The sequence below is a fragment of the Emydura macquarii genome, unplaced genomic scaffold, assembly GCF_026122565.2.
Source record: "Emydura macquarii macquarii isolate MOO-44397 ecotype Brisbane River unplaced genomic scaffold, CSIRO-AGI_Emac_v2 contig_3113, whole genome shotgun sequence".
NCBI classification, from domain to species: Eukaryota; Metazoa; Chordata; order Testudines; family Chelidae; genus Emydura; species Emydura macquarii.
Genome location: NW_027133250.1, coordinates 5,915,157 through 5,935,680, shown reverse-complemented (window position 1 = coordinate 5,935,680; position 20,524 = coordinate 5,915,157). Strand labels below are relative to the sequence as shown.

The following is a 20,524-nucleotide window of genomic DNA, read 5'->3' as shown; positions in this document are numbered from 1 at the left end:
AACTTCCAGAGGAGAGCAGGCAAATCCAGCGTCCATCCAAAACGCTCAAAAACCTTCCTCTTTGAAAACGACTTTCCACCATAGGAATCCCAACACCGATACCCCTCCCATCCCTCCACATGTACTCAAATGCTCCACCCCATCAATAAATACCTACCTACCTACCTACCTGAAAGGATGTAACCCAAGCAAAAAATAACTCCCAAACGGCCAGAGACTCCCGGAAGTCCACTAGGGACTTTGTTATTACTACCAGTGTTAAGCACTAGCAGCTACCACAGCGAGGGGCAGCTGCATATAACCCTAATGCGGGTAGATCTACCCAGAGCTCTCACTGAAGTCAGGAGAGCTAGCACAGCTGCAGGGGCTGCACGCCTGCCTGTGCGTGTCTACAACAGAAACAAGCCTTGAGCCTTTAATTTCTACCTAGTCGTCCAAACAGCACTAATGCAGGATTAGGTGTGTGCCTAGACTGTCCATACCTGTTTATCCACAAGGCTGGAGAAGGCTCCTCCAACACACTGGATCCTGTCCTGATCTGTGCCAGGGGAAGAGGAAGCTGGGTTTGGAGTTTGCAAAACGTTCAGTCTTGATTTTGCACAAACTGATCAACCAAACTAAGGATCAGACCCACGTACCATGTTACCTGTAGTTACAAATCAACCTGATGCACAGGGGCTTATATCTGCAGTGAGAAGCTGCATGCCAGGGCTGTGCAAAATTTTCATAAGCGCATGGAAAACATTTACACCTCCCTCCCCCTGATTTTGAGCCAAATGCAAAGTGTCGGGTCGTATTTTTGTGAAAATGCACCAACACTGCTCCCGCCACCCTCTCACAAGAGCAGCTTTGCAGAGGACACAGGCGAAACGACACACTCCTACCAACATCTGAGACAAAAGTTGACCTTTCAGGCAAGGGGATGGGAATTGATCAAAATTCAATGGTGAAAATTTCCCCAGGAAAAAAATCCACTTGCTCCCCTTCCTTCCTTCCCCCCCCCCCCCCCCCCCCCCCCCGCACCTTTTCACACGGCTCTAGGGCCAAATTCAGAGCTGGTGTAAGTGAGTGCCACTCCATTAAGTATCTAGCTACATAGCAATGGGAGGGATGATTGCAGTGAAAATATACATCTTTAACGGAGAGGCATACCTGCACTAACTTTAATCTAGCTAGCGTGGCTAAAATAGCAGCGAAGACACAGCAGTGCGGGCGGCATAAAAGCTGCCTAGAACCCCGGGTACTACTCATGTTCCTAGCCCGTGCTGGGTTCGGTGCTGCTGCATCTTTACTGCTCTTTTAGGCAGGTTAGCTAGATTTAAGCTAGGGTAGGTGTGCCCATCTGAGCCGCAATCACCCCCCCCCGCTTGCAGTGTGGACACGACCTCACTCGGCGGAGTCCCATCTAGACACAGCGAAATGCTCCTGTTGCTTCTTCATGTTCAGCCGGGTGCCCTGCTCAACGAAACCAAACAGACGCACACGAGATCCTTCCAAAGCCCCTTCCACTGACGACCAGCAGGCTCCTGGCTGCTCCGCCAATGGCAAAGGGGACTTCCTGGAGGAGGCACGCGTGGAAGACAGCTGACAATCTTTGCAAAGACAGATCCCAAAACACTCTGCAGGCAAAATGATTGACTCAGCACCTGGGTGGTGGTGAGATAACATTTAATAACCCTGTTAGCCTCAACGTGCTGTTGGCCAGTGAATTGCCCCTCGCCCATCCGCTGCCGCAGCCCTTCCGCAGAACGATGAGAAAAGGGGGACCTGCAGCTTCGCGGCGGGGAACCCCATCCCACCTCCCCTTTCTGGGGGCACTGGTCTTCAGTTTGTAAGCAAGAATTCCCCACGTAGCTCAGGGAGAGGGGGGCGTAAGGCAAGGCCGAGGCCAGCCACTGAGAACTCGATCGATACTTCGGCCTTACATGCCCCTGCTAGGAAAATCCCTCTAGGTGTCTCCTCTAAGGAGCTGCAGGCCTGTCCTGGGGCTCGGTCACCACTGACCTCCCAGCCATCATCGTAAAGGCTGCTTTACAGAAGGACACACCCAACAGTCCCCCAAGTGAGCAATGAAAAGACGGGAGGTGTCGCCCATCCCCTGCCAAGTCAGACACTTGAACCCAACTCTGGTCCTGCCTCCTGGGTGCTCAGGGCGGGCTCGTCCCTGCCCTGCTCGTCAGTCTGCTCCAACAGCCGGTCAGAGGACTCGCCCGTGCTTTCCAGTTTGGCATAGCTTACGAGGCTGATGTGGTCAAGTCTAGGCCAGCTCCTGTTCTTCTGGTCTTTGCTGGGCGCCACCAGCAGCACCCCCGGCCTGCCAAGGTCCAGCGACTTGGAGTGACCCGGGTTGTGGAGCTGCATGTCTGAGCCAAACTCTTCCTCGGTGTCTTCTTGGTTCAGAAATGTCTCGACTGCGGTGACGGGCGGAAGCCCGCTGCCTATGTTAATAACGACATGGCCAGCCTGGAGGTCATCTCCTCTACGGGAGATGCTGTTGCCCCTGGGTGGGAGAGTCCAGGAGAGCCGCAGAGCCTCATCTGGTGCCTCGGCAAGGCTGCTCTCCCCGTCATCACCTGCCCCCCGAGATGCGGCTGGCTTCTTGACGAGGCAGTTGTTCACCTTGATGACAGGAAGTGACAGGGCGTTGACGGCTGAGGGAATTATTGACTCAGTCCCATGGGTGAAAGACAAATTGAAGTTCCCCTCCATGGAGTTTCCAGAGTCTGAGCGGACACTGAGGAGAGAGATGGAAGGGGAAACCCCCTTGTGATGGAGCAGCTGGGCCGTCGTCTGGAGCCTGTTGGGCCCGTAGCAGTCGGCCCATTTGTTCCCGGGACTGGAACGGGATTGGAACCCACTGGAGGAGAGATCCACCTCATAACAGCCTTCAACGCACTCGGCGTTGGTCTTGAGGAGAGGCAAGCTAGTCCTCCTCTGGCAGTACTGGTCCTCCTGGCTCAAGACCTGGGGGAGGCCCAGTGGCATGGAGCAGAGGCCTTTCTGCATCAGCAAGCGGGTCTCCTTGTCCCTGTTCTCGTACAGCATGGTGTTGGCGCAGATGAAAATGAAGAGACCGATGCCCATGATGACGGGGCCAATCAGCTTCAGCTTCTCGCTGTGAGGGAGGTAGCGGGCGGGGGGAACGACCTTCACTTCCTTCTTGAGGTCCCCCGTGCTGCTGGAGTTACCTGGCCCTGCCCCAGGCCCAGCTGCATGCGGGCCCCAGTGAGGCCAGTAGCCCACAACAGCAATCGTCATGCCGACCAAGACGACGGAGACGCCCACCATCACAAAGGCCCCCGATGGTGAGCGCATCCGGAGCTGCCCCTTCACGGCCACCTCAGGCGGCAGCTTGCGCCTCAGCCTGCGTCTGTGCCTCCGCGAAGGAGGGGCAGGTCCCGGCGGCTTCTTCTCCAGAGGGTCCTGGTTCCTCATGGCTCTGCTGGCTTCGGTGCCCCCAGCCGTCATGGCGTCCTCCTCGGCAGCTCTTTCTACAGAGTGGGGGAGAAAAGAGATGAACAGAGGGCATCACTAGCAGGCAGTGGAGGGGATGGGCTTACCACCGAGGAGCTGGGAAATGGCGGCTCATGCAACAGGCCTTCTCGTTCCCCTCTCTGCCTCCTGCTTACATCCTCTGAGTGGCATTTCTCACCATCCCACTCGGAAGCTAGACAACAGCCAAACAGCTGGAGGGAGGAAGGTGTCTTTCAACCACGAGCGCCTAACCCATGCCCACACAAAGCAATGCAAGTCTGCCTGAGGAATTAGTACGATTGATTGCACATCCTGCAGCTGCCTAGGCACCCCAGTCATTGGCCAGGCCCATTGCGCTAGGTGCTGTACAAACACAGAAGAAAAGAATGGTCGCTGCCCCGAAGAGGTCTGCAAACAAAAGGGAGATCGCGTGCATGCGTGCCGATCTGTGCAGGTGCCAATGGCTCGCTGGACATGGCAAGGCAGCAGGGGCACATGGGCGATTTGTTGGCCCAATTAATAACACGACAAATACTGACGTCTTTTAACAACCCTTGCTCCGACAACATTCACACTGAAGTCATGGTGAGTAAGGACTCAGGCTTTCACCCTGTACTTTCCATTTCTATGGCACTTTCTAGCTAAGAGAATCAAAGGACCTTACACATATTAGTTTAGCCTCACAACATCTCTGGGCGGTAGGTCTTGTTATCCCACCCCATTTTACAGCTGGGGAAACTGAGGCACAGCGCCGGGATGTGACACATCTAAAGCCACACAGCAAGTCCATGTGCAACAAAATATAGATCTCCCAACTCCCAGCCCCAGGCCGCAGCAACAGAACCATTCTTCTGGCAGCAGGAAAAATATCTCCATTAAAACAAAATCCCGACAAAACAAATCCATAAAGGATCTTGGGAGCTGCACATTTATTCTCCAATCTGCGCAGCTTCCTAGTCAAAACAAGTTTTTGTTTTGTTTTAAATGATCAGCATTCAGCATTATCATTATTATTAGTGACTGCTGCTGAGCCGAGTGTCTGATCCCCAAGCTGTGAGCAACCGTCATTAATGGTAAAGACTTTCCATTCCAGACTCAGCCGGCAGCTCTCGTGCAGATGCTGGAAGCAGGGCAGAAGCCAGCTCATTTTCCGCCCGCAGTCTCACAGGGCTGACAGCAAGAACTTTGTCAAACTGAACTGCCGTATCTTGAAAGATGCACATGGAACACATCAGTACAGAGCCAGGGGTCTGGCTTCTGGCCACACTTAAAACTACCCTTGCCATTAACTCCATGTGAGGGCTTCACAGACCCCAGCAGTGGGTGAGAGAAAAAGCTTTTTTCTTATGACAGAGTCATTGTCAGGAGAACCGAAATAATGTAAGAGTCATAGACTTTAACGCCAGGAGGGACTATTAGATCTAGTCTGACCTAGGAGAGAATCGTCACCTCTTCTGAAGCAGGCAGGATTTGAACCTGCGTTCACTTGCACATGAAGCATAACATTCATCCGCTACGCTCCTGAGAAAGTAAGAAAATGAACTAACATACAGACAATATATTTCTATAGAGATGTGCAATAGGGAGCCAAGGAGGCAGCTGCCAATATGCCCAAAGGCACCACATGTGCTAGAAAATACCCTTCCAGAGCAACATTCCCTCAGTGGAAAGCAAAGACATGCGCTGGCTGCACTTGTCAGGAACATATCCATTAGCCACATCTGACTGCGTCTTTTCTACCACTGAGGTATATTCCCGTGCACACATTACTCAGCAAGTCTGTTAAATAGGAAGCAGCAGAGCCTGTTTTCTAGGTCAGTTCTAGAGCTGATTAAACTAGTTGATTACCCCCCAGTCAGCTCTTTATCTTGGCTAGTCAGGATGTCATTACAGCATGCTGCTGTGTTAGCAAACAGGCGCCGACCGAGCCACGGATGATCCGATTTTGCAAAAAAAAAAAAAGGGGGGTTTCAAATCAAACGTGCAGAGAATATTCCCCCCTCCCCATGTTGTAGATAGAAATCGGGTTTAAAAATAACTCTGCATCCACATTACAGCTTACCAGCTGCCAACATTGGTTGGCTCTACGTAAGTTGGGGTCCACACACCACATGGTTAGAACTTGGCAGCTAGTCGCATCTTGCCCCAGGCAGAGGACTAGGCTGGCATGTAGCTGTTTTCCTGTAATGGGGCTGGAATGTAGGCTGTGGCAAGGACAGGACCCCCTAAGAGTGCCTGCTGGGCAGTCTTCCTTTCTCCTTGCCCATCCCGGAGCACATCGCCCCACATGCTGCTAGTACTGCTCTGTGTGCATGACTTCCGGGCACTCTAGCCCCTACCAACTGGAGGACTGGAGAGCTGCCCAGATTCTCCCACAATGCACTGAAACAAGCCTGCAGCATGTCGAGGTGGATGTGCTAGGAGGGTGAGGCAGAAAACCTGCAGCATGGCCCCCGTTTGAATTGTGTAACGGGTTAAAGCGAGTGTGGCTCTCAATCACAACTGTCAATATAGCGTGGCCCAGCTCGCAGAGTTGGAAACCCAGGCGCAACCGCATTGTGATTCACGCACACAGCCAGGAAGTCAAACTGATTAGAAACTACCAAAAAAAAACAAAAAACCAAACCACACACACAAGAAAAGAAAGATGGAAGGAAAGCGGTCAGCCCAATTTCACTACCTAACTTGAGAGAAAAGCCAGCCAGCAGCATAACCAATGGAAAGCAAATTAGATGCTAAAGTTCTTCCCGTTTTAATCATCTTAAGGCGTTATTAGTATCAGAGGGAAGGAATTAAATATATGAGCTTCATGATAACAGTGTGTTCCTGGTACAGGACTGTCAAGCTGTGACAATTTGAATGAGGGAGATTTAAAGGGAAAAAAAACACAACAAAACCCACAGCCTACTGACGAGTGAGATTTTAAATCTGCTAAAGCCTTCATCACATGGGGAAAGGCATTATAAACGTTGCCTTAACAGTCACCTCAAGGGATGGAGTCATCCACAAAACGAGCGAGATTTTCTCCCTTAAGACTGTCTACTACCAAGTGAAGCGACCAGTCATTTTAAATCTTCCCTAGGACTTCCACAGATGATTTTTGCTTCTCCTCGGCGTGCCGTTATTTATATTGTTTTGCCCCAGCCCTCTATGGAGAGCCACTAACCGTAATTACGATCTTCGATTTGACCTACCTTTAAAAAGTTGCATTAAAACTTTAAATGTCCTGCTGACAACTTCGATGTTTAAAAAACAACTCTCCAAACGCCATGGGTTTTGTAAAGCCCCTTTTGATGCCGCAACAAACTTTGGCTGCTGTCGGGTCAAATGGAAACCACTCCCCGGAAAGCTATCCATTCCCTGCAGGTTGCAGGGAAGAGAATTCTTGTAAATTTCACACACAGACTTACCATTAAAACACACAATGGGCAGGTCCTATTTTTGGCTGCCAGCCACGACAGTGTCTCTTTAAACTTAATTCCCTTCCTATCTCATTTAGCTTCCCCTAAGCCCCTTATGTCCCCCTGCAGAGCTAAGCAAAGCGAGCCAGCTGCTTTCCGAGGCAACTGTCTATAATTGCTCAGGGACTAACGAGCATCACACCCAACTGACCCTCATTCCACGGGTTATCCTTCAGTCCTAGACTTCAGTTTACCTGTCCCCCACACAGACTGGCTGTGATTCCCAGCCTTCATTACTGGAAATGACCTGTGTCAAAAGTGCCAACTCACAATAAAGAGAACAACTGTGCAAGACGATACCCTGTGGTTTGGCGTGTCCGGCTCTGCTGATGTGCTCTCTACTCCTCTGGGCCATGATCTGCTACTTACCCTTTGGTTTCCTCAGGCAAGAGCTGATTCAAAGCCCGCTGAAGTCAACGGGAGGCTTTTCACTGGCTTTGGATCAGGCCCATGTGTCTCTTCTGCAGCACGTTTTAATGGCCACGTCCCAGACTGGACGGGGACAGCAGCTAATTGTGAAAAGGCAAAGGAGCTAGTGGCCTTCCGCATGACGAACTGGAGGTCAGCGCTGGCGAAAGCAGCCAGCAGGCCTCTGGTCACCTACAGACCAGGACCACACGAGCCGTACGCGCTTCCTTCCCTGCCACACGACTCCGAGCAGGGAGGGCTGGCTGTCCGGGCAAGGGGGGCGCTCACTCTCCATGACCTGCTCAGTCTGTGGCTTCCCCACTCAGCCTTCCAACGAGGCAGCCAACCAGGGAGGTGGGCTCTGCGATGGAGCGCTCTGGGCAGACCAGATCCAAAGCTCTACCTGGTGAGGGAGGCGAGCCAATGAGAAGAGCGTGTGGTTTTTAAAGGGACACTGCCCAGGATGCTTGATCTCCTGCAACAGCCTCCATCATTTTATCCACTGCCCCACCCAAAGGGCTGGTTGTCCTGACAGTGATCGGGGCATGTGGCCTTTCAATAGACAAGCAGAGAACCTGCCACCCTCCCCTAAAAATTTCTTCAGGTGACTTTCCTCCATCTGCTGTCTATCACCCACAGCGCCCGCCCCGAATGCCCTCCCCTGAGCCTAGAAGGCACCAACACAAAGCTGCGTGTTTTGAGAAGTTGGAGCATTTAATACTCCTCGCTAGAGACAGCGGTTCCCAGGGTTCAGAACCATTAGTTTTATTAATAGAATCCCCAAGGGTTACATAAGCTTCTTTTTTAAAAAAATCCAACGTTGCCATCACATTCTAAAACCCCCAGACACTGTCACTCGCGTTAATTGATTAATTCACTATTTTAGCAGGAGCACAAATCCTCACTAAATGTAAAGAGAGAGTGAAGCCCGCTTGGTTCCATGTGGACAATGTGGCCCCCCCAGCACTCCCTGTGAAAGAGGGGCAGTCCCTAGTGTCACTGACAAAAAACACCCCACCCCTCCTAATGTGCAGTTTGCTGTGCAGTTTACTGGCTGCTGCCCTCCACCCCAGAGGTGGCTGCATTTCAGTTTGCAGTTTGTGAAGGGTTGGGGTCCCGTCGGATGAAATAAGCTATACAGATGTCAATGTCATTAGCATTATAGAGCGAGATGGCAGCTCAGCTCCTAGACTGGGAGTTTAGAAGTTAGCTTCCAATCCCTACAATAAACCATTCATTAAAAATGAGAAATATTTCCCTAATCCCCCATCACTTAGACATGTTGACGGCTCCCCCAATCCCTCTTGCCCCTCCCACCATACCATACTGGCCTAAAATCTTAAAATAAACCTTGGAGGACTTGGTGAAAGCCACCTTGGGCATGAAGCACATGGGCGTTGGGAAAAGCTACTCTGCAGATCCATTGAACTATTCACCTCCCAGCACCCCCGGATGTGACTGTGGGCATTGGGCTCTCCATAGAGTCAGCACCACACGCCTGGGTTTGCAAAGCTCTCATCAAAGGCACACTAGCTCTGGTAGCATCCCTTCGGTCTGCGCGGTGGTGTGAAGTGAGCCCAGCATGCTGGCAGGATACGCTGCTCTTAGACACTTCCATAGCACCTTCCAGCCAATGAGCTCTCACCTTGTGAGCCAGGATGGTCTGGTGAGCCACGTTTTACAGATGGGGAAACAGACTTGTCCAAGGCCTCCCAGTCAGTCAGCAGCAGAGCTGGGAAAGGAGCCCAGCTCCCTGGAATCCCACTCCTGTGCATGACCCACGAGAAGCAGAGCCACAAGAAGAAGGAGGCAGTGTTGGCTAGTGGCTAGCGCATGGAACCAGGAGTTGGGAGACCTGGGTTCTATTCCTGGTTCTGCCACTGGCCTGCTGGGAGACCTGGGGCAAGTCACTTCCCCACTCTCTGCCTTAGTTTCCCTGGCTATAAAATGGGGATAATAAGGCTGACCTCCTTTGTAAGGTGCTTTGAGATCCACTAGTGAAAAGAGTTGGGTATTATCGTAGGACTTCTTTCTCCCCTGGGATGAGCCTCCATCCTGCAAGCAGCATTTAATGCAACTCCCCATCCCCTGCTCCAAACGCGACACCTTTGGGTGAGCAACCTGACCAAGGACCTGGGGAATCCTCCCCCCTCACGTGTGGGAAAGGCAACTCTGGTTTTCCTGCACTGCTGAAGGCGCAGTCAGGAGAATGGTTGTGCCAGATCCTCTGACTGGGCTTGCTGCTGTGCTGGAGGAGGCTCTGGTTAAAATTCCAGACAGAAGCAAGGGCTGGGGTGACGTCCTTCCTTTCAATGCAGTTCATCCCCTCTGTGCTCCTGTCTTCCTGCCAGGCACGGCTGGTCCCTGGGGCTCATAAAACTGCCTCCAATAAGGGAAGGGATTGCACCAAACAAGCAGATATGAATCAAAAGTTTCCTAGGGCAAGATATAGTCTCACGGCCTCAACTTCAAAGCCTTCCCCTCTGTCCAGATAACACAGACACAGCACTGGGTTATGCCGTCCACACACGCAGCTGGTTTTTCAAGAACAGGGTCTGTTACGTTTCCAGCAAACTGCCACACACAGGCAAGCTCGTTTGCTCTGTGCAGCTGCCTCTCTCCTGGGGTGAATTGCTGCCAGAATGCATTTAAGTGGAATCCCCACTTTCTCATACACTCCTGAAACACAGGAACTGTCACATGCTGCGGAAGGGAGTTTTCTGAGGAAACCCCTGTTAGAACATTGGAAGAACATCACTGGCCATCTGTAGGAGGTGTTTCCACAGCATGTAGCTTTCTCCCATGCCTATGCCCTGGAGCACAGCTGGGATACTCTGTTCCTGTACCAGACCGTCACTATTCCTGGACCAACGTGCTGCCCCCAATGAGCCTCTTGGCTGCCCCTACAGCAAATCCACTCGGGTCAGAGCAGCTCCCCTATGAGATGTGCTTTCCAACGGGACCTGCTAGAGCCGCTCCTTAATGTACTGCAAGCAAAACAGTTGCTAGCCCCTGGACAGCGAGAGAGGCCCAAGGAATGGTGGTATCTGCAGAGAATGCTACAGGACAGGATGTCTGGACCTCTGCCTTCCTTGAGGAGTGGAGAAAGAAATTCCCAGTGCTGATGCCCTATGTGGAGTGGGACCAACCTAGGGGCCCTTTGGCTACCACATTCTCACACTCTTTCTGAACACACAGCCCATCACCACCCTGGTGACCACTTCCTAACAAGCCAATTGCCACATTCTCACATATTCCCGGCATCGCAAGCCCAGGCCCACATGCTGCTTGGGTTCTCAGCATTGCCAGCTCTCATGAGATTTGATGTTTTGCTTAAAGCCACAGCCCCTGGACAGAACTGATTGCACCGAGCATCTCTGTTTCCATTGAAAAAAATAAATAGCACATTTCTAGCCCTCGTGATGGTGGAGAAAGTGGCCTGTGTGCACCCTAAAGACTCAAAAAACCCACATGGCAAATAAAAAGCACCCCACATTTATTATTAGTTTACAAACTTGCATGGGTGGGGTGGGGGGAGCCAGCGCGTGGTTTTTGAACATTTGGGATTGAAGTATTGCAGGCACAAACTTGTACGTGCCAAAAGATGGGTGTGTTTTAAATTGCTCTGTCAGGCTGAGGGAACAGGAGAACAAACTACTCGAGGTTTGGAGGGGAGGGAGAAGAGAAGAGGAGACTGGATCTGAAGGAGTAAGAAGAAGAAAGATACTTCTCTCGATCTCTCATGCTGAGCTAGCCGCATGGCGGAGCTCAGACGCTCATCTCTAGAAATGGCTGTTTAAGTCTCGCTTTGCCACTCAGCTGTGCTATCGCATGGGTCAGACTTGCAGCCAGTGTTCAGCAAAGTGGTTTGCCACTATTCTGGTTCTGTTTCACTTCTCTCACGCCGTATCAGTCAGGCCTCGTTAGCACAGAGACCCGAGAACAGCAGAGTTCCATTCCCAGCTCTGACACTGGCCTAGTCTGTGGTTTTGGGCACGTCACCTAACATTGCTTGTGCTCCACAAAAAGAGGGGCCATTGCCCTGGCACCCCACGCAGGCTGGGAAGTGCCCTGCAGTTGCAAAGTGCCGCGTGAGCACTGAGCATTGAGTTAACAAAACCCTACAATCATCATCCCCTTTGGCTGGAACGAATGCAATGTCCCTTTTTAGAGGCACGTGAGTCAAGAGAATTGGCCTGTTACAGATGGCTCCCTTCTAACCTGATTAACTGGGCAGGCGGGACAGCATCTGCACTACAGAGTCCAGAGCACAACTAAACCCTTGTCCTACCAAGACAAGCAGAGGGAGAATGTGCCGCAGCTTTGGTACAATCTGAGCCCCATCAAAGTCAATGGAGGTGGATGGGGCCCCCAGGTGGCATCGTGGGAGCAAGAACTGAACTACCCCAGCCAACGCATCTGGGAGAGGAGCCCGTGATAGTCCCAACCAGCTACGCCAGGGAGGAAAAACTCCAGAGTTCAGACTGCCCTCGCACCCACACAATCCCCAGCCCCCATCCGGCCAAGACACCAGCGCATGCCGGCTCACGACTGCCGGGAGGAGGACAGGCAGTGCTGCTCACGCTGGAACAATGATCCCCAGAGTCACCTCCCACCACGGAAGGAGACAGGGAATCATAATTACAGTCTGCACCAAGACATGATGGTTAAAAATAACTCCATTTCAATGTAACCTTCCAGCGCCACCCACACCCAAGGGGCAAAGAGGAGACGCTCATGGATCCCTCTGCCACGCACGAGAGCAACGCTGCTGAAGCTTCTGTCTGGAAAGCCCCCTCCCTCCATCCTCAGCTCTGCTTTGATCACCGGGTCATTCTGCCCTTTAATATTTAAATTGTTGGGCTCAGAACCCTGGGAGGTTGAAGGCTGCCCCGTTCCTCCCAGGTCAACCACAGCAGGGGCAACGGCAGAGTTCAGCCACAACGTCCAACGCCAACACACCACAACCCTGGCTCGAAGGGACCACGTCTGGGAGCTGAGATCCACCTCCACAGCCCATTCAGCTGTGGTTGCTGTGATGGGATTGGGTCCGTCCCGGGTCAGTAGCCACCAAGAGCAGGTAGCTCCCCATGGCTGGGCGGCAGCTGGTGTGAAATGAGTCGGAGGGGCTCAGGTCAGTTCCCAATGCACCGTCATTCACACCACAAGAACCTCACCAAAGCTGGCAGGAATTAGCAGCCTCAGCAGAGAAGCCGGAGGCCCCGCCTTGCCCTGCCAGGTGGTCAGGTCAGATGGGACCCGAGTACGCATTGGCAGGGTGCAGCGCGTGAGGAGGCTTCCCCTCTTCTGTGGATCACCGGATCATCATTTCAGCCCCACTCTGCCATGCGCTGGGAAACAGTTCTCATTCTGCAAGCGCAGAGAAGCTGCCATGGTCCTGCCATGGCCCCCTCGGGACAGATACAGTCTTGATGCGGCCGCTGGGCTCACTCACTGAAATGCCTTTGAGAATGGGCCAGCAGCTGGGTAGCACCCAGAGCCTGCTGCCAGGGCAAGGGGTGCAGCGGTTCTGGCTGCTTAGGAGGTGGGCAAAGGGCCCCCACGGGGCTACAAATGGAAAATCCCCAACAGCAACTGGGCGGCAGCAGGTCCAGTCTCAGCCTTAAGCATCATTTGGGGACTCTGGGAAGCTAGGCCTGGCTAGGCACATCATCACAGAGGGGACTATCTGGATGGCACCCTAGCTGGAGAGTCAACTGTGAGGGCAGTGGCAGCTGGAAGGGAAGTGGGGGCTTTCCTGCCCCCATCTTAGAGGCACATTCGAGTCCCCCAGCCACATCTCATGGTGCTAGATTCAGAGCCAAGGGCAAGTAGCAGAGGCTTCCATTGCACTGCAATGCCCAGGCGAGGAGCTGGGGCAGGCATCGTTATGAACCGCGGCGAGTCGGTGAGGGGATGGAGCCCGTCTTGGGAGCCACCAGGGGAAACGAAGAAACCAGAATCTGATGAAATCTGACGTGGCTGGAGCAACCGAGGCCCCAAATGTGACCCCAGCGAGGGCGGCGTGGGCTTTTATTTGGGGCCCCGAGAGCTGGCGGGACAGAGAGAAGGAAAGTGACACAAACGCCAGAGGAAGCGTCGAGGTGCAGAACGGGGGGAAGCAGGCAATTAAATTCGGAAGCGAGGGACACCACAACCCTGGCCCTGGCTCCCCAGCACTAGCCCAGCGCTGCCATGTTCAGTTCCCAACACAGCAGGGAGATGGTTGGAATGAAGAACACCCACCTAGTTCCATAGTTTGTCCCCTCCCTTGGGCCCTACGCTCCTTAACAACATCTCCTTATCCCTCAGCCCCGCTCCACGCCTCACCTCCCTGCTTTAGCCCCCAACCTCCAGCGAGCTCAGAAAGGGCCCCCTAGGAGGAGGGTCTGAACGGCAAGCCGTGCTGCCGAGAGACACAGGGCAACCTGCTGTGGTACGTCAGCTTAGTGATTTCAGGCTTGCTCTTTGCCCCCTGAGTAGCCCCACTACTCCCTGCTCCCATGAGTAAGGGTTACCAGTCCGCAGGATCTGGCCCTCCATGCTTGCTTGTCCACTCATCTCTTCCGAGTCTTCCAGCAGAGACGCTAGAAACAGACGAGAACCCCCACAGCACGTGCTGGATTGCGCCCTACTGTCTGTGTTTTCCAGAGCTTTGTCTACTCCAGCCTTACGTGACTCATGCGATGGGGCAGAGTCTCCTGCAGATGGACGGAGCTCACTGATCAGCTCACATTCAATCTAGATTGTCCTTTGCTCATTTTCACCCTATGGATCTCAATGATGCCTCCATGCCCTGAATTATGACTCTGCCCCCTTGGCTTTTGCACCCTTCCCTCGGCTACTGCCCTGCCCCTTCTCATCATTATTAGCCCCCTTCAATGTCTTCAAGTGGATAAAAATTTCAGTTGCCAAGTCAAGAGAGAAATAAAATGGGCAAAGTGACAAATAAGGACCAGGGTCTTTATGGGTTTTTCTCCACAGAAACAAAACCCACGCCTGTTTCATTGCTCACCGCACATTATCCCCAGGGCTGCCACGTCCTTGGCTGGCTCCCTGGCGATAAAATCTGCGTGTCACAGCAGCTGGGGTATTTGCAGCTCCACATGCCATCAGCACACCCTGAGGCAGTGTCACCTTGCGATGAAATTCATGTGAGCCTCCAAATTAATTGGGGACCCCTTATTAATGAATCACAGTTCATTTGATTTCCTACAGCACTTCTCACGCAAAGATGGAAGGGGCTTTACAAGTGCAAACATTAACTTGTTAACCTCCGGAGCCTGGGAGATAGAAAAGCATTATCCCCATTTGATAGATCGGTAAACTGAGTCACAGAGAGCTGGGAATAGGACAAAGGGGTCCCAGTGCCCAGTCCCCTGGCCTAATCATGGGGCTCTGCTTTCCTCTGGGTATCTGCCAAGCTTAAAGCTGGCAGAGAGCTCAACAGATCCCTGGCAGTCAGGACTGATGCCACCCAACTCCCCATAAGGGAGCTAGGAAGAGGGTTAACCCCCACGGCAGGCTGGGGAAACTCCAAGCAGCAGCAGAATAGCAGCACTGGCCGTCTTCCTGCAGGATGACGCGGGAAGGAACTTCACTAGGAAACCGATTTTGAAAAGCCCAAGTGCTAGCAGCTCTTTGCACAGAGGCATTCAATGCCTAAAGGGCCCATGTGCATCCAACACGCTGCAAGAGGTTGGGAGTCTGGTGCCCAGATCGGTAGATCTGTCCTAAATGGGCCTGTTTCTGGGACTGATCCGGTGTGGTGCTGAGTGCTCTCAACACCAGTGGGAGCAGGGTGTGGAGGACCCGATGCCATCCTCTTGAAATAGGGCCTTAAAAATCCACCTACGTTCTCCATCAGGGACTGACAAGGTGCCTCTCCGATGGCAGAGCAGGCAGGCAACCTCCCCGAGGGTCCGGCAGCCAGAAAGGTGGTGACTGCCGCAGCTGTCTGCCAGCATGTCCTGAGCACCCCTGTTTTCTTCTCCTCTTGGGTCCTTTCAGCAGCTGGGACCCCAGTACATCCCAAGCAGGAAAAGCCGGGGCGTGGGAACTGTAAACGCAAAATAATCCCCCCTAAGGCGATGGATTGTGAACAAGGCTTGCAGCTCAAAGAATCAGAGCTCGGCATCTAAAATATCACAGCACTGTTCATGCACCGCAGTGTAGGACTCTGCGCTGAAGTTACCCTAGACTCCTGGACACATCAGCTCCGTCCAACCCGCAGCCGCTAAACAGTCTCTGGACATTTTGCTGACCCGAGCAGTCGCCTGTTCTGCCCAGATGATGGGCTGACAACCGACGGGGCTATTTTATTTTATTTGGCTGTATTTTTAGGTTGCATGACCCAAACCAGAGCCAGCTGCACAGGAGTTACCAGGTTCATCCCTGCACTGTAAAAGTAACGGCAGGGCCAGCAGCCTAGAGGAGAACACAGTCTGCTGTGGGTTGGTTTAGGGAGGGAGCGTGGTCTGGTGGATAGAGCAGGGGACAGGGAAATCAGGACTCCTGGGTTCTGTTTCCCCCAGTTCTGTCACCGATTCATTCTGGGACCAGGCACAAGTCACTCGTGACATGATTTTCATGGGTGCTCATCATCAGCCAGGATGAAGGGAACAGATGAACTGGAGCAAGCAGTGACAGGTAGGCCAGAACCAGGAAGATCAGAGCAGGGGACAAGACATGCAGTGGAGGGGAGCCTGGGTTCTGATAGAGGTAAAGCTCTACTCCAAGAGAGGTCCACAGTCTGAAAAGCAGTGATCTAGCCTTCCTGGATTGTTCCCAGCAGGAAATTCACCCTGGTTTCTTTGGGGTTTTCCTTTCATATACTAAAAGGGTCTATTCCTTACTACCCCTAACACAGAGGAGATGTGCAGAAACATCCAGCCTATTGCTAATTACAGAGCCTGCTTTACTCAGATTTGCTCTACTAATTAAACTAATCACCATGGCTGGGAACTGAACTACAATCTGCCACAAGCAGGTCAACCCACTTAACTCATTACAGGCTTCTCAGAAAGGGATTCTCATCTAGTTGTCCTCTACTTTGGTCCATTGTGCAACAAGGAAATAGAAACATGGGCTAATGTTACACGTCTCTGAGTGGATTCTCGAAGGAGGGCATTGCTCAACTTTTTAATAAACAAGATGCAAACAATGACTAATTTCTAATTCACGAGAATGTATATTTACGCTGAACTTAAAATGTGATTTCCTATCTCAGCTCCTTCCCTTAACTGAAGAGGACCGAAGCTGCACAGAGGCCTCCAAGTTGCAGAATGAGGGACATACATGAGAACACATTTAGCAGGTGATCCAGCAAAAAGAAGTGACAGAAAAAACACATGGGCAACGATTTTCAAGGAGTTGGCTTAGTGCTCGGCTGTCATTGACTTTTGTGCATAACTCCCCTAGACACCTTTGAAAACTCCAGCAATAGAGGAGAGGAAGGTAAAAGCTGTTCTGTGGGGTTGTGGATTTCTCTATCCTGTTCCCGTAGACACACACACACACACACACACACACACACACACACACACACACACACACACACACACACACACACACACACACACACACACACACACACACACACACACACACACACACACACACACACACACACAGGCCATTTCTACACCAGGGAGTTTTACCAAAACACTCTCTAGTGCAGGCAAGGCCAAAGAGGATTTAGAAGCCAGGCTGGAATTACTCAATAGCATCTTGAAACCCGCCTTAGCACCCCTTGCTCCTTTACTGTGTCTTACCCCAGCTCCCCTGTGGTGACTGTCCCTGCAAAGTCCCCTCCATTGGCAGTTCCATCATTCCTCTCAAATGGGGGGACGAGCTTATTATGGGGGGTGGGGGGGGGGTCACGAGCTGTCAGCCCCGGCGCATGCCAGGACTGAGACAGTCAGTCCCGTGTACGGCTGACAGCCAGAGCCCTTCAGAGCTGGGTGGCCGGAGAGCAGCGGCTGCTGGCCGGGTGCTCTGAAGGTATTACCACCCCCAGCAGCAGCGCAGAAGTAAGGGTGGCATGGTATGGGGTGGGGGCATCATCACATCACTTTTTTGAGGGGGGGGGGTTGTCACAACCTGAGATAAAGAATTTGGGGACAGGCCCCGGCCAAGGGAGTTTTGGTGGTGGCGTCTCACCTCAGCACATCCCCTTGGTTCCCACCAGCCCTGTCACACACCTCCTCAGATGATCCACATTGATGAACACGAGTCTAACCCGCCTTGCAGCCAGCTCGTGAGAGCTTTGGATTTTAGCCTCAGCAGCCCGAGTCCTTCTCCCGCCCTTCCTGAAACCCTTCCCACAAAGGTGGGTGAGGTGAAAGTGGATCCTGCAGTTTCTGTGCAAAGGGGTGTGTGTGTGTGTGTGTCTGTCTGTCTGTCTGTGTGTCTGTGTGTGTGTCTGTCTGTCTGTGTCTGTGTGTGTGTGTGTGTGTGTGTGTCCCTTTCTACAGCAATTCTCTGATTCCAAATCTCCAACTGCCTCCCAGCCAGGGCCTGTGTCAGCCTCCCTCCATCCTCCCTCCCTCCCTCTGCCTCCAGGACCAGCCTGCACGGAAACACCCCGGGGTTCAGCCTGGGGGAGCCCAGCGAAGTCTCCTCCCAGCGCTGCCTGTGCCTGGCTCGCTCAGAGAGAGAGCGAGAGGCTTGTCCCCGCCGCACTCACCCCCACACACTCGGGGAATGGCACTGCCCAGCCAGGGCAGTCTGGCCCGGCTGTGCGGGGGGCAGGCGGCTGCCCGTCTCCCCCAGGGGGAAGCGCGGTCTGAGGCGGGACTTGCACCCCGCTCCCCGCCCACGCGTCCAAGGACCACCCCGGCGTGCGCCGCCCGGAGTCACCTACCCGCTGCCCTGCGGCCATCCCCGTCACGTCGGGCCGGCGCTGCCCGGGCTAACCGCGGCCACAGCCCGGCTTCTCCCTCCTCGGCGGCTGACTGGAGCGGAGCGGAGACGTGCAGCTTCCCGGGCCGGCGGGGGGGAGCCTGGGGAGGGGACAAGGACCAGCCCGTCACCGCACGAGGCAGCCCGGGCAGCGGGCCGGGCTCCCGCAGAAGTTTCCGCGCGCCGCAAAGCGCCGAGGCGGAGGCGGCGGGTGCCCCGGGCGCTCGGGGCCAGGGATGCTCCGGCGGCGGCGGGGGGCAGAGGAGCGCGCCCCAGCTCTCCAGGCGGGGGGGGGGGGGTCCCTCGCCCCCTCCCCAGCGCTACCCACGGGGCGCGCGGCTGCGCCAGGGCCCCCCCCGCCCGGCCCCGACCTCTCCACGCCGCAGCCCGGCCGCCCCGACCCCCCTCCCGCCAGTTACCCCTGCGTCTGCGGCGCTGCCCCGCTGCGGGCGGGTGCCTGGCTCGCCTCTGGCCCAGCCGCCGGCGCCCGGGGCCGAGCTGCCATGCTGGGCCCCCCCCTCCAGGCGCCTCCGGGCGGAGCAGAGCGCAGCGCACGGGCAGCGGCTGCGGGGGGGGGGGGGCCCCGGGCTTAGATCCGAGCCAGGGCGCACGGCTCCATCCTCCCCGCCCGGCGCATCCCTCCCCCCGCTCGCCGTCCCAGGCTCTCCTCCCCTTCAACCTCCGCTGCCCTCCTTTTAAACCCTGGCTCCCCCCGCACCTCCTCCTCCTCCTTTTCTGCAGCTCTTCCCGCGGGCGCACACACGCTCCCTCTCTCGCTGGCTTTCCCCCCTTTCGGGTTTCAGATTTCTCTCCATCCTCCCCTTGCGGCCCGGCTGCGTTTTGGAGATTTCTTCGGGTTTCCCGGCCCCCCGCTCCCCCCGTTTAAAAAAAATGGCCACATCTGCACCGCAAAGAAAAGTGACAGAACTCGACATTAAAAAGACACCCCAGCCCTCAGCTGCTTTGCAAAATGTTCCTTGCACGCACTTCGGATTTCCCCGCAGAGGGCTTTGTGAGGAGGGGGGCGATAGGCCTTGTTGGATGAAACTTGGTTGGGGAATGACTCTGAGCACAGGAGGGAGGGTTTTTTTTTTATGGTGTTAAAAATCAGTGTGGGAACAGTTTTAAAAATAGAGAGAGGTAGATGGGAAAGGCAGAGGAGAAGACATTCCTCCCTCGGCTTCTAACAAGTTTAAGGTAAATCAAAGGGGGATAAAAGAAAAAGTGCTTTGGCTTCCTGCCAGCTGGGAAGAGGCTGCAATAGTTTCTGTGAGCACTCTTGCCCATGGACTGCAGCATTCTAGGAAGGGGAGAGAGGAACACAGCTGGGAACAGCGGCTTCCTTAACTTGTTCTATGGGATTTTGATGAGTGATCCTGAATTTCAACCCAAAGTCCATTAATGACAAAGTAGCAATTGCTTTGCTGTATATTGACTTCTTTTTTTGAGTGTGCTGTGGAATTTCAGGCCCGTTTGACTGGATGATAACAAACTGTGGTCACTGGGAACTTTGTGAGGATGGCAGGAGTCAACAGAGGAAGGATAGAAGTCTTGTGGTTAAGGCACTGGATAGGGATTTGGGAGATGTGACTCCAGTTTCCAGCTCTCCTACAGACTCTCTCTATGACCCTGGGCACATCATTTAATCTCACTGACTGTAAAATGGCAATAATAATTCCTCCTCCCAGGGATGGTGTGAGGACAGATCTATAAATATTAGAGGAGACAGAGATACTAACATGAGAGGAGGCCTATAGGGCTAGAGCCTCCTGATTGGAAAGAACACTCTTTTACTGCAGAAGCTAAGGAAGTCTCCCACAGCTGCCAGCAATACAGGGCCAAAGACACACTGTTGAACAGTTCTTATTTTTCCCAGCAGAGGGCAGTGGTGCACAGACAGACTTGCTATTTCATTATGGACTCTCTTCGCCGGCTGCCTCCCAAATGTAACTTCTCTGTGAATTTATCATTCATCATGAAAGCCCAATGCACTAAATACATTGTCATTTTTTGGGACTGAAATACCTGACAGGGGCCCTAGAGGGGAGGTTTAAATTAAGTTCTCAAGGCAGGTCCATGGTAAAGATAAAGATATTTAAAAACAGTTGCAAATATGCTGCATATCTATTTTTCCTCCATTTTTGATGACCTAAAAGCAAGATATACAGGAAGAGTGGACCTAAAATTAACAAAAGTATATAAGTGTGTGTGTGTACACACACACACACACACACACACACACACACACACACACACACACACACACACACACACACACA

General features: G+C 53.4%; 1 protein-coding gene across 1 annotated transcript; it reads right to left on the bottom strand.

The window, feature by feature from the left end:
• Positions 1-1,628: 1,628 nt before the first annotated feature.
• On the bottom strand, positions 1,629-18,890 carry TMEM200B (transmembrane protein 200B). The gene is made up of 3 exons (XM_067530783.1): positions 18,665-18,890; positions 18,208-18,346; positions 1,629-3,491 (listed from the first exon to the last, which is right to left on the bottom strand). The coding sequence occupies exon 3, from the start codon at positions 3,466-3,468 to the stop codon at positions 2,107-2,109; it is 1,362 nt and encodes a 453-aa protein (XP_067386884.1). The 5' UTR covers positions 3,469-3,491; positions 18,208-18,346; positions 18,665-18,890; the 3' UTR covers positions 1,629-2,106.
• Between the last annotated feature and the right edge of the window lie 1,634 nt (positions 18,891-20,524).